This window comes from Lynx rufus, unplaced genomic scaffold, assembly GCF_022079265.1.
Source record: "Lynx rufus isolate CCGP_SWC_20201006 ecotype Redwood Valley unplaced genomic scaffold, mLynRuf1.p SCAF_1, whole genome shotgun sequence".
NCBI lineage: Eukaryota > Metazoa > Chordata > Mammalia > Carnivora > Felidae > Lynx > Lynx rufus.
This window is the reverse complement of record NW_025814823.1, coordinates 20233262-20245550: the sequence shown is the minus strand read 5'-3', so window position 1 is coordinate 20245550 and position 12289 is coordinate 20233262. Positions and strand designations below refer to the sequence as shown.

General features: G+C 49.4%; 1 protein-coding gene across 1 annotated transcript in view; it reads left to right on the top strand.

Moving 5' to 3' along the window:
- FAM124A (family with sequence similarity 124 member A) overlaps nt 1-12289 on the top strand; it is a 98434-nt gene that overhangs the window by 16783 nt on the left and 69362 nt on the right. Inside the window, exon 3 of the mRNA XM_047079272.1 lies at nt 11438-12171. Within this exon, the coding sequence (XP_046935228.1) occupies nt 11438-12171 (734 nt within the window). The remainder of the gene's footprint in view (nt 1-11437; nt 12172-12289) is intronic.

Here is a 12289-nt window from a genome sequence, read left to right as displayed (position 1 = left end):
TTATAAACAGCATTGCCAGGAGTATTTTTATACTAAATCCTTGTGTGTATCCTTCATTATTTCCTTAGGATAAATTCCTACAAGTGAAATTGCTATAAACATGTAAAGCTTTTGATGCTTACTGTCAGCTCATTCTCCAGGGGTACCATTTCACTCGCCCCCCCACGGCATGGATGAGGGTGCCAGGGCCTCATAAAAACTGTGATTTTTGTGAATGAAAAACAATATTGACGGATACACACACAATAACAATGGTCAAAATGCTCTGAAGAGTCGGTGATAAATGGGGAGACTCTCGGGTTTTGGAGACCTGCAACCTGAAGTCTTTTCTGTGTTTCTCCTGAAAAGTACAGTATTGATTACACTCCCACTGTGACATTAGCAGCAGGAACAGCCAGCAAATCCATCAGTACTCTGCACAGGCGTTATGACACGTTGGAAGTGTTTGGGGACTATTGTGCAAAAAGCCAGGTCGTACCCACTAAAGCTTACGATATTCAGAATTGATTAGGAAGGCGAAGAGGATCCTGCCCATCTTCCTTCGTTTCTTTGTAAACTTTCTCTCCTTCCTCCACATCGATCAAACGTCTGTTTTGTACGACCCGCTGGTTACGTGAGGGAAGGAATATTCCATCTGCTCTCCCTCCCCCTTTTGTTTTTATCTCACCTGGCATCTCCTGCCACTATTGTTAGCACAGAAAGGCAGTGCAGCCTGTGACTGGAAGGCTTCTCTGTCCTTTGTAACAAGAGCAGTTGTGAGAAGTCCTTCATTTGTTGCAGAGAGAGCTGGGCTTCCTCTGTGATTCATCTTTATTTCACAGCCTCAGGCTTGAGCACAGCGAGGCTAAAATGTGTGTAGGTCACGGATAACCTGGACTCAAGCTTGGACGTATCTTTCTATGAGATGGCATGCTTCAGGAGTCACATTCTAGCATTTTCTACTCTCTGTTGAGAACTCTATTTGAACTTCCTGTTATAGTGACTATGAATTTTTACAGTCACATGCTCAGGCATAAGACTAGAACCACTGCACTTACACTGAAGCTGAACTTCACTCTGAGCTGCCCTCACGCCTAGCAGCTGAAGGCACGGTGCTCTCTGCTGTGGGACCTCCACCCCTGCAGGCCTCGGCCCAGAAGTTTCGGTATGTGATCCTTTCTCGGAAACCCTCTGCCATCCAGACGTCGGTCAGGTCCCTTCCAGTCTTCTTCCTTCCACCGGAAGCCCAAACCTGACAATCTCTGAGCTGAAAAGGCCACTCTGGCAACATGGCACGGGTGATGCAGGGGGAAAACCCTCTCTGCTCTAGGTTTTTAGCTTTTCTTAGCTCAGAAAGCCTTTTCTGTCTCCAGAGCCCCAGCCCTTGCAATAGAGAGCCTTTGCCCTTCAAGACTGTTTTCTCTGCTGTGATCTGGAAACTATATATGAGTTCAGGAACTTTACTCATGGGCCTATCTGCCCCTACCCTCCTGGAAGCCATGAACAGCCCCGAATGTGCAGGTGGAGGGCCACAAGGCAAGAAGAAAATTGTGGTAAATGGGAACTTTGGTTATTCTCTCTAAAATTCATCTGCTGTGTCATTTAGAACACATCTCCCACTTTGTTTTCCTTCTCTTTGTCACGTGTGAATACCTTGCTTCCTCAGTTAGGTTGTGAGCTCCAGAAGGGACGTGTGTCCTCCTGCCGTCCAGTCGTTGGGGCTGTTTAAGGAGAGCTGAAGCAGAGCCCCGAACTGGGAGTCTGGGAGATGTCTGCTCCTTTCTAGACCTGCCATTAAGTGGCCGGTCAACTTGGGCAAGTCGCTGGACCTCATCTATGACACGAGGAGGCTAGACTAAATGCCTCCTCCATCTTTCATTTTCTAGTCATGTCCAGTAGGCTTGTTCTTCAGGGGGTTGGAAGGTACATATTTTCTAAGGAAATGGAAACAAGGACCAGGAACGTGTCAGTATCATGTTGAGATTGGTCAAGCAGTGGAACATTTGATCGAATTTTAAACCAGAAAAAAAAAAACAAAAAAACCAAGTCCGCAGGCTCCCTTCTCTGCATTGCTAGTTTGATCATGAGCAAAGCCAGCACCAGATCTCATCACTGGTCTTCCTCTTGTGGCGGTCAGGATATATTTTATGAGCACCTACGTAGTGCTTTTTCCTAAAACGGTTGCAATAGCTAAACGTTTGATTTTTCAACATCCTGCCAGAATAAATCCCTTTGTAAAATAAGTCTTAATTACTGTAATTGTGAGGACTTCTCCCACCAGCTCCAGTTATTAGAGGTCTGGGGTTGGTTGAAGAACAAATCATTGGGGTAGGTTTTGGTCACCGTCGTCCGCTTTTGTCTGTTCTGTTGTGATAGATGTATCTTACCTCTCAAAACACAATGAATATCCTAACCCCGTTGTTTGCGAGCCCTGCTGCCTCATCTCCCAGTCTGTAGAATTTTCTTGAGGTCCTGGCTCTCAGGATGACTTTGCTACTGCTGAAAATGACAAGGTATATATGAAGCGGTTGAAAACGAGTGCACATTCCTGAGTAGAAGAAAGGATTCTGTGTAAAATACTAGCATCATTTCTGTCATGTCGAGCCCTTTAACTTTTATACTCCGAGGGTCTTTGTCCAGTATTAAGCATCAGACTTTGGTGGGCAACAGACCTCTGCCATCAAGAGATGGCCCTCGTTCCTACCGCTTGTATACCTTTCACACTAATGACCTAGCAACCTCCTACTCCCCTTTCAGGGAGTGCCAGGCTGTGTTGGAATTTAAAGGGTCTTTGTCGTTGCTCTCTGGTGAGTGGCTGGCCTTTGCTTCCCCCTCTTCTTCCTATCTGGAGGTTTATTTCAGAATGAAACTTAGAAGTACGTACAAAATAAAATGCGTATTTCCTTTTCAAGGGGAAAAAATATGCAGGATGTCTAAAGGCCCTGTCTTACTTTCTCTATTATTTCGTCCTTAACAGTGTCCTTAATAGGGTCTCAGTAGTGTAGCAGGACACTGGCATGCCAGTGCCACACTTCCAGATCCCTGACATCGTTCCTGCAGCAGATGGTGAGAATAGAGAAGGCAGGCAGCTATCGTTACGGCTGGAAAAGGCCTAAGGATCAGAAAGATTCCACATTGTTTTCCTCTGCCAAGTGAAAATACAGGTTTTGGCTTAACCACCTCAGCCTATATTCCATTTTTCAATTACAAGAAAGTACTGTGAACTCAGGCTGAGAGAGGAGAACTTTTTTTTTATTTTTTTAATCTTTCTTTATTTTTGAGAGAGAGAGAGAGAGAGAGAGCGCACAAGCAGGGGAGGAACAGAGAGAAAGGGAGACCCAGAATCTGAAGCAGGCTCCAGGCTCTGAGCTGTCAGCACAGAGCCCCATGCGGGACTTGAACTCACGAACCATGATATCATGACCTGAGCCGAAGTCGGAGGCTCAACCGACTGAGCCATCCAGGTGCCCCGAGGAGAACTTTTTTTTTTTTAATGTTTGTTTATCTTTGAGCCAGCGAGCGAGAAAACGTGGGCAAGGGGCAGAGAGAGGGAGAGACAGAGGACCCCAAGTGGTTTCTGAGCTGACCACAGAAAGCTTGACGTGGGGTTTGAACTCATGAACCATGGGATCATGACCTGAGCCAAAGTCGGACGCTCAACCAACCGAGCCACCCAGGTGCCCCGAGAGGAGCACAATTTTATCTGCATTATTCGGATCCCCAATGTTAAAAAACCTTGCGTGTCACGTTGTTGCCACCAGATTCTCGCTATTCCCACCCTGCCTCTAATTTTGGCTTCGGCTGGGGCTGGCACTGGGGTCAGCCTTGCCACTTTCACAGCCCAGCGTTGGAGGTCAACCAAAAGCCTTGTCAAAATCCTAAAACTACTAAGGATTGAGAAAGCCTGAGATTTTATCTTAGCTATTGGCAGGGGCAAAGGGAATTGCTTCAGTTTGTTCATTAGTTCAGAGGTCTGAGGAACTAGCTTTAAAGGAAAACTGTTAAAAAAAAGAAAAAAAAAAACGATGAAGGCAGGTTATTCATTACATTCGGGATGAATAGACTCTCTGGAGAAGGAATTTGGAAGCCCCTTTCTGAGAGCCTTCACTTCAGGCAGGCATTCCCCGGGAAGACCGGGCAGCTTAGTGGGGGGAGGCTGGCTCTTTTGTGGCACTTGACAATGGAGTCGGTTTTGTGTTCGTTCGTCACCCTGGAGCCTCTTTTCCTCCCGCTTCCTGACCTAATTTTTCTTCCCAGCGTCCGCCTGCGCCCGGCCTGCCTTTGTTGCACACCCAATCTGCCGTCTCACCTGGGTTTTCTGCCACTCAGTCATGAGGGTCTGGTTGACCAGACCAAGGATCCAAGTCCCTGACCGGCTCAGTGCCACAGAGAGGGGCTTTAGAAATGCAAATAAGGAGTTTATTCAGCCTCCTGCATATGCGGTTCGAGCTCCAGGGCCAAATTCCCCTAAACCCGCAGCAGCTGGAGGTGCCCTTGGTCTGATTCTTTTAGCCTCTTGTGACACTAGAATGGCACGTGGCAGTTTATTCAGGTGATGCTAACTGGTTATGGCTGTTGCCTTGGAAACCTGTTAGGGTACCACATTCAGGATAGGTTGCTCAGTGAAGTGTCTGTCCCTTGCACTTAGCTGCCTGACTTCATCTTCTATATTTGCTTGCTCTGACTCCCCCACTAGATTATAAGTTCCAGGAAGGCAGAAAGTCTTTCGTTCCCCACTGTATCCTGCGGTGCCCAGCACAGAGTAGGTGTTCAATCAACATTGCCTGGTTCGGTAAATGATTTGTATTGTAAGTCGTCAGTGATAAATGGTGGATAAAATGACAGAGACGTCAGCCATCGTCCAAAACTTCTAGAAGGAGGCATCTGAACTTGTATCCTGAGAGTTGGCTGGGCCTCGCCTTTGAAATGAGAGATCCGGACTTTGAACTAGACATACCTGCTGCTGGAAAGGAAATACTTTGGGGACACACAGTAGTTTGCCAGTTCTGGGAGGAGGGCCAGCCCGGCAGGCCCCAGGCAGTGGGAGACAGCACAGGCAAGAATGGGGTGAAGCCCCCCGGGTGCGAAGGATGGCAGGAGTCCCGGTGCAGGCAGCACTGAGACAGCTGAGTGGGAGGCCCAGCATCAGGATGTCTGTCAACAGGCAGAAGGACCTCAGTCCCTGCCCAGACTTTACCAGACTCCAGCTTAACGCGTCCATGCAGGCCCGGGATTGCCAGGAACTGCCCAGGCATAATGGTCCTCCTCCATTCACGGCAGAATCTCCTGCCGCATTGCCTGAAGGAGCTGAGCCACACTTTCAGGGCCCAGCCAAGCAAAGCAAGGACGGTGAGCTAGAGAGCGAGAAAGCGCACAGGTGCAGAGCACGGAGACCCTGTTCTGGGTGGGCCCTTGTCAGATCCATGAATATTTCACCTGCGGCGTGGAGAGAATACACCTTTATCATGGTATTGTTTTAAATTAAGTGAGATAGTATATGTAAAGCTTTTAGGACAGTGCCTGGCAAATAAGAGCTTCGTATATGGTTATTACTGTCTAAATTGTTATCTTTTGAACTTCAGAGACCCGGGGCACCTGGGCGGCTCAATCGGTTAAGCGTCTGACTCGATATCGGCTCAAGTCGTGATCTCACGGTTCATAAGTTAGAGCCTGGCATCAGGCTCTGTGCTGACAGCACGGAGCCTGCTCAGAATTCTCTCTCCCTCTCTCTGCTCCTACCCTAGTCATGCTTGCTTGCGCGCTCTCTCTCTCTCTCTAAGAGAAATTTCTATTTAAAAAAACATTTTTTCTTAATACCTAAATAAGAGACAAGGGATGTACAAGAGAGGTGAAATATTGGGGGGAAATGTAACAAATACACAGATTCATAGTACACCTTCTGCCTCATAGAAGGCCTGACTCTGACAGTGCTTTACTTAGAGCTGCTTTTTGTTTTACATTATCAAAAAAAAAAAAAAAATCTAACTGTGTAGTGTATGATCACACGGGAAGGAATCTGACAGCTTTGGTAATACCTGTAAATTTGTGAACAGCTCCCATCCTCTAACCGGCCCTGGGGAAGTCTGTCTGTTGCCCAGTTCATGTCTGGTCTGTGTCTCACCCTAAGTGAACAGGTGCGGTCTGAGGCCCTCCGAGAAGACGTGTAATAGATACGATAAAGGCAGAGCATCTCCCACAGTCGCAACATCCCTGCTTCTCCAGGGAGGCAGAGAGGCTTTCCATGACAATTAATTATTCACATTTCCTCTCCTTCCCCTCAAATACTTGGTTTCCTATCCAGCTCCAGGAGGCACGTTTTCTTTGGGGTGTGGATAACCCTAGCACCCAGCACCCAGTGACGGTTTGGAGCTGCACACTGTGGCTCCTGGGGCCGTTTATTTTCGGGCCTCGTGCAGTGGGCACGTGCTGGTGATGGCTGGAGCCTATTAATGCCACCGCTCACTCTCATTCTTCTCAGGGTAGGATTTTATCAATTTACATCGCCCTGATGCACGCAGTGCAAAGGGAGCTCGGGGGTCGGGTCTTCATCTTCCTTCCCTGCTTGCTCTTGGCTGCATCCCAGGCTGCCCAGGCGAGCTGGTGCTCGGTCAGATGCCTCTCGCCGTGCCCCCACCCTGCTCGAATGCTGGGCATCTTGCCTTTCCGCAAAGCTGTCAACATGCACTCATCCGCGGGGGCTTCAGCATGGCCTTTGTTACTGCTCTCTCTGGGAAACCTTTGTGTGGCGGATGGAGGTGTCCTGACGCCAGGCGCCCTGACAACTCTGTCTCGGGGACTCAGAAGCCACCTTCCCCGTGACCTCTCCACAGCCAGGCCTCACGCTCGCCTGCAAGCATGAGAGGGCAGCACTCAGATGTAAAGACCTGGGTGTGTGCCATCGGGGAGGTGGTTTCTGGATCCTTCTTCTTCACACACCCAGGGCCAGAAGAAAGAGATGTAAATGAGTGACCAGGACATGGAGCTGGTGGCCGGTGGCTGAGAAGCCAGCTGGCCAGAAGGAGGCAGGAAAGCAGTGGAGAGTGGTGACTAGTAGTGTGACCAGAAATGATGGGACGGGGCCGCTCTCCTCCTGCTATGAAACGAATACAGCGCTGGAGGGTAAGCACACTTCCCTGCAGAACCGTTGGTGACTGTGCAGACGCGCCTCGGATGCTGTGCGACCTTGGCAGATTACTTCGCCTCTCTGTGCCTCGATTTTGTGCTCTCTAAAATGGAGACAATGATAGTGCCCCCCCCCAGGGTTGTTTTAAGGATTAAATGAGTTTATATCCATAGAACACTGAGAAAGTGCCGGCCCACAGAGAACATCATATGTGTCTTAGCTAACGTCTCTCCACATACGTGGCTAGGCACACACCCTGAGAGTGGGCTCAGTATCTCAGCGGGACTGCCTCACTGTTCTGACAGCTCCTTTTCTCAAATATTTTTTCTACTCCATATGTCCTTTTCTCCTCTCGCAGAAATCATCTGTAGTTTTCTCAAGTACATTTCTTCATCCCCTAAATCTTTCCAAGCCTTTCTACCTCTTTCTGTTCATACTGAACATTCATAAATGTTCAGCAAAGTCGCGTGTCCCCACTGTTGGGAGATCAAGTGACCACGGAAAAGTGAAATACGCCTTTTACTTGGCTGTGGTACCTTCTCCTACCTTTGCTGGAGTTGCTGACCAGTGGGAAATTTCATTGGTTTGCCTTGTGCTGCACTTCTGCTGATAGTGGTTGTTCAGCAAAACAGAAAGTAGCCAGGTGAGCAGAAGAGCAAACAAAGAGAAAAACCACAAGAGCCCATGAATTCTGATTTGTTTCCTAAGCCACCATGATGATTTCCACTGATTCAGATCTATATGGGGGCACACATGTATCAGATAACTGCATGAAAGCAAGAATACAGTCGAAAGGTAACTTGATCCATCCTTCAGTTCAGCCCATGACCTCAACAGCGCATAGGTCCCATTGCTAACAGGACATCCCTCCTGACAGTCGTTCCGGCTGTCCGTCTCACCAACATGGCCGAAGTGGAACTCCTTATCTTTACCCACAAATCTGCCCTTCTTCCTCTATTTGGTGTGTCTTAGTTAAGCATCGATAACTGACCAGTTACTCAAGCCAGAAACATCATGGTACACTCCTCTCCTGCTTTCCCTGCCTCCCATCCCAGGCCTGTGGGCTCCAAAGCTAGTCCCCTGTGCCTCCTCAAGAGCCTGTGAATCTGTGCCTTTTCTGTATATCCACTGAACCTGGAAATATTGCTGTGTAACAACCACCCCCCCCCCCCAAACACTGGCTTGAAACAACAGTCAATTCTTATTTCTCACATGTCTTAGGTGCTCCAGACCAGGCCCAGCTAGGTGGCTCTTCCCATGTTTCTTCTGTGGGTGTATGAGATTGGCTGATACAGGCCGGACTCAGCTAGGGCGGCTGTGATCCATGTGTCTCCTATCCTGCTTTCTGGCACTAATGTGCTAGCCTGAGCAATTCTTCTCAGGGAAATGTCAGAAGCACAAGAAGGCGGGCCCCAACACGCGTCACCATTGTGTCTTTCTGTTGAGCAGAGTTAGACATATGGTGGAACCCGAAGTCAAAGGGAAGGGAAAGCACTTCACCCATTAGTGGGAGGAACTATAAAGTCCCATGGCAGAGAGCAAGGATACAGGGCAGGAAAAGAACGAGGGCCAGTAATGCCATCTCCTCCAAGGCCAAGTCTTGTTATCTGTTGTCTAGGCTGTTTACTCATTTTATGACTTCTCACTTGGCTTCCCCCTGACTGGATTCCAGCATCCCTTTATTAAAACTTTCCACTGCCCCTTATCACTACCAAACTGAGCTGAAGCCCTGTACAACTTGGCTCCAGTCCATTTTTCCCCGCTGCGTCTGTTACCACGTTTCAGAATTACTCACCACCCCCTTCCAAATGTGCTTGTTTTTTTGCACCATTCTGTGCCTTCATAAACAGTCTTCCCTCTTCCCGCAGTGATCTCCCCCACATTGGAGGTTATTATGAGTGAGATGTTGTTTACCCTTCAAGGCCCAGTTCAGAAAACTCCAGAAAACCTTCCCAGAAGCAGTCTGGAAGAAAAGTTGCTCCGTCCTTTGTCACACAGTAGTAAATTGGAAGGACATCACGCTCATATTTAACTGGTACAAGTTCCAGAATACATGCTCAGCCATAAGGGGCTGGAGTTATATAATTTCACCCACCATTCTAGTCCATGATCATGGAAGTGCTGAGACTTGACTTTGCTGTTACCTTGGCCATCCTTATGTTCCAGAAGCCTCTCGCAGGGGGAAAGGCAGAGCCTGCTGAGTAGGGATCTGGTGCTTACTGATACAAGACTATTCTTTTATAACATAAGCCGTGCAGCAAGCCTGTTATTTCATCTGGGGTTCAGCCAGAGGAACACCTGTCTGACTATGCTGTCTTGTTACAAGCAGGACCTTCAGTGCCATATTGGAAATTTAAGGGACTTTTCAATAGTAATATTGTCTATAGGTAATTTTTAGCTCAGGGTAACCTTAGACTCTAACCCCTGCCTAAAATGCTACTCTGTTGTGTTTCCTATAGGCATATATCAGATTGAATTTTAATTTTTTATGACTGTATTTACGACGTTCTCATTTGTGACTTAACGGTTCTTTAGAGGGCTGCTGTTGTGGTTGTCTGGGTTATATCCTGCACAATTCTAGGGGAGCAGCAGTATTCACACCGGGGTCTATGTCGACAGACTCCCATAATACTCGATGACACCAGCTTCCTCGTCTCTCAAGGGTCTGCTACATACTGATTGCTCGACAACTGCGTAAATAAATGAGTAAATAAGAAAGGCCACAACAGACTGAATTAACTGTTCCCAAGTGAAATAATCTAACAGCCGGAGTTGGGATGGAAATTCAGACAGGTTTTGATCCAACAGAGTTAAAACCATGTTATTACAGGTGAATATAATGAAATATACCTGCAAGCCCATTTGGCATGTCTTGCGAACCTAGAAAAAAAAAAATTGACTTTTCATCCTGTGAATTGATCGAGTTTATTGTTCCTAAAAGCACATCACGCTTCTCAAACGTTATTGACTGCATGATTGACTTCAGTCTAATACCCTAGTGGACATTGTGAGGCATGTGTGTGATGACAGATCTACATTCTAGATGAATCTTGCCACTCCCCACCCCCCCCCAAGTTGCAGTGGACTTAAAGATTTCTTGATTTCCCTTGGATGAGTCATAAAGCCTGTAAAAATGCAAATAGAGTTACCTTTTAAAAGAACAAGTCTCTTTTTTTAAATTTTTTTAATGTTTATTTATAAGAGAAAGAGATAGAGTGTGAGCAGGGAGGGGCAGAGAGAGAGAGGGCAACACAGAATCCGAAGCAGGCTCCAGGCTCTCAGCTGTCAGCACAGAGCCCAACACGGGGCTCACAAACCGTAAGATCATGACCTGAGCCAAAGTCAGACGCCCAACCAACTGAGCCACCCAGGCGCCCCAAGAACAAGTCTTATATCAGGCTGAGAAAATGTGCTCAATATTTCCGAATTAGAAATACACCAGTGTGGCCAGCAAACTTTTCACCCTGTGGGGTAGCGTTGCCAAGTTAAATGGCCAACCTCACACTTGAATTCAATGCTCTCAGATGTTCTTTCTGCCAGAGACATCGGGAAGGTACACAACCCGTTCAGGATGTGTGGGCCCCTGAGTGGACGTTGCCGAAGGAGAAGCCCGTAAGATAGCATTAAGCAGGCAGCAATGGCCCCATCATGCGCCCCCCCCCAATCCCTAACGACAGCCCCAGTAAGCAGCCTCAGCAAGAACACTGTGAGAACACTGTGCTCCCCGTGCACAGTCCCCTCCCCCACCCCCATGGTTGCTCCAGCAGCAAGGTGGTCAGGACCAGGCCACCCCACCTGATCAGCCTATTCAAAGGACACAGGGAGCCTCCCCTGCCAGGGCTTTATCTGTCAGAGTGAGTACCTGGCTCAGCACCTAGCAGGAAGTGTAAAGAAAGGATTCCATAAATGTTTGTTAAATGAGTGAACAACGTAAACCAGCAAAACAAGCCAATCAGAGGAGTGCAGTGTTACAGGGACCTTTCGTGGGGCGAGGCCCTGCAGCTCCTTCGGGAAATACTAAATGGCCTACGTGCACTTAATGTGGCCGCGTCTCTTCTAATGGGCGTGCTGTCCCTTCCACATCCGTGGAGATTGGACTTTCTGCCGCCTAATACGAAGTAACACTGGACCTGATGAAGTCCGGCACCGGGGACCTCCTAGCGCCGGCCGGCGTGGGAACTTCCCAGCAGTAGTCAGGTCTCTGCTTCTCGGCTCCGAAAGATCACGGAGTCCGCGCAGTGACGATGTAGCCTCTCCTCCCGTGAAAGCCTTGCATGTCATCACGGGAAGCCTTTAACGACACGGCCTTTTCGTTTCTCTCTCTGCGCCCCCCAGGTGAGCTCTCCGTGGAGGAGGCGCAGGACCCTTTCCTGGTTAGCATCCACATAATCGCAGACCCAGGGGAATCCCAGCCCCTGCAGGAGGCCATCGACAAGGTGTTGGCCTGGATCCACCCGGACCTGCAGCTCTTCCGGGTCTCGGAGAGGCGGGCGCCCCGGCGGCGGAGGAAGCCCCCGAAGGTGGCGCAGCCGGCGCTGGCCGTGGTGCTCTTCCTTCAGGAGGAGTACGGCGAGGAGCCCATCCTGCAGCTGCACCGCACGCTGCAGCGGCCGCCCTGGCGCCACCACCACACGGAGCGCGTGCCGCGCAGGCTCCTGCCCTACCTGCCCTGCAGCCAGGACTTCTTCACGCTGGCCCCCGGGACCCCGCTGTGGGCCATCCGGCCCGTGCACTACGGCAAGGAAATCGTGCGCTTCACCATCTACTGTCGCCACGACAACTACGCCGACATCCTCAAGTTCTACGAGCTGATCCTCCGGCGCAGCCCCAGCCAGAAGAAGACGGACTTCTGCATCTTCCCCATTTTCTCCAATCTGGATGTGGACATCCAGTTCTCCCTGAAGAGACTGCCCTGTGACCAGACCCCCGTCCCCACCGACTCCTCGGTGCTGGAGTTCCGGGTCAAGGACATCGGCGAGCTCGTGCCTCTCTTGCCCAACCCCTGCAGCCCCATCAGTGAGGGGCGCTGGCAGACGGAGGACCTCGACGGGAACAAGATCCTCCTGCAGGTACCTGGGGCGGAGAGGGGTGTGTGGCGGGGGGGAAGGTCTCTGTCTGTCTGTGTCTACCTCCCTGTCTGTTTGGGGGAACAGAGAAACCAGGGGGTTGGCTCTGCCAGAAACTCTG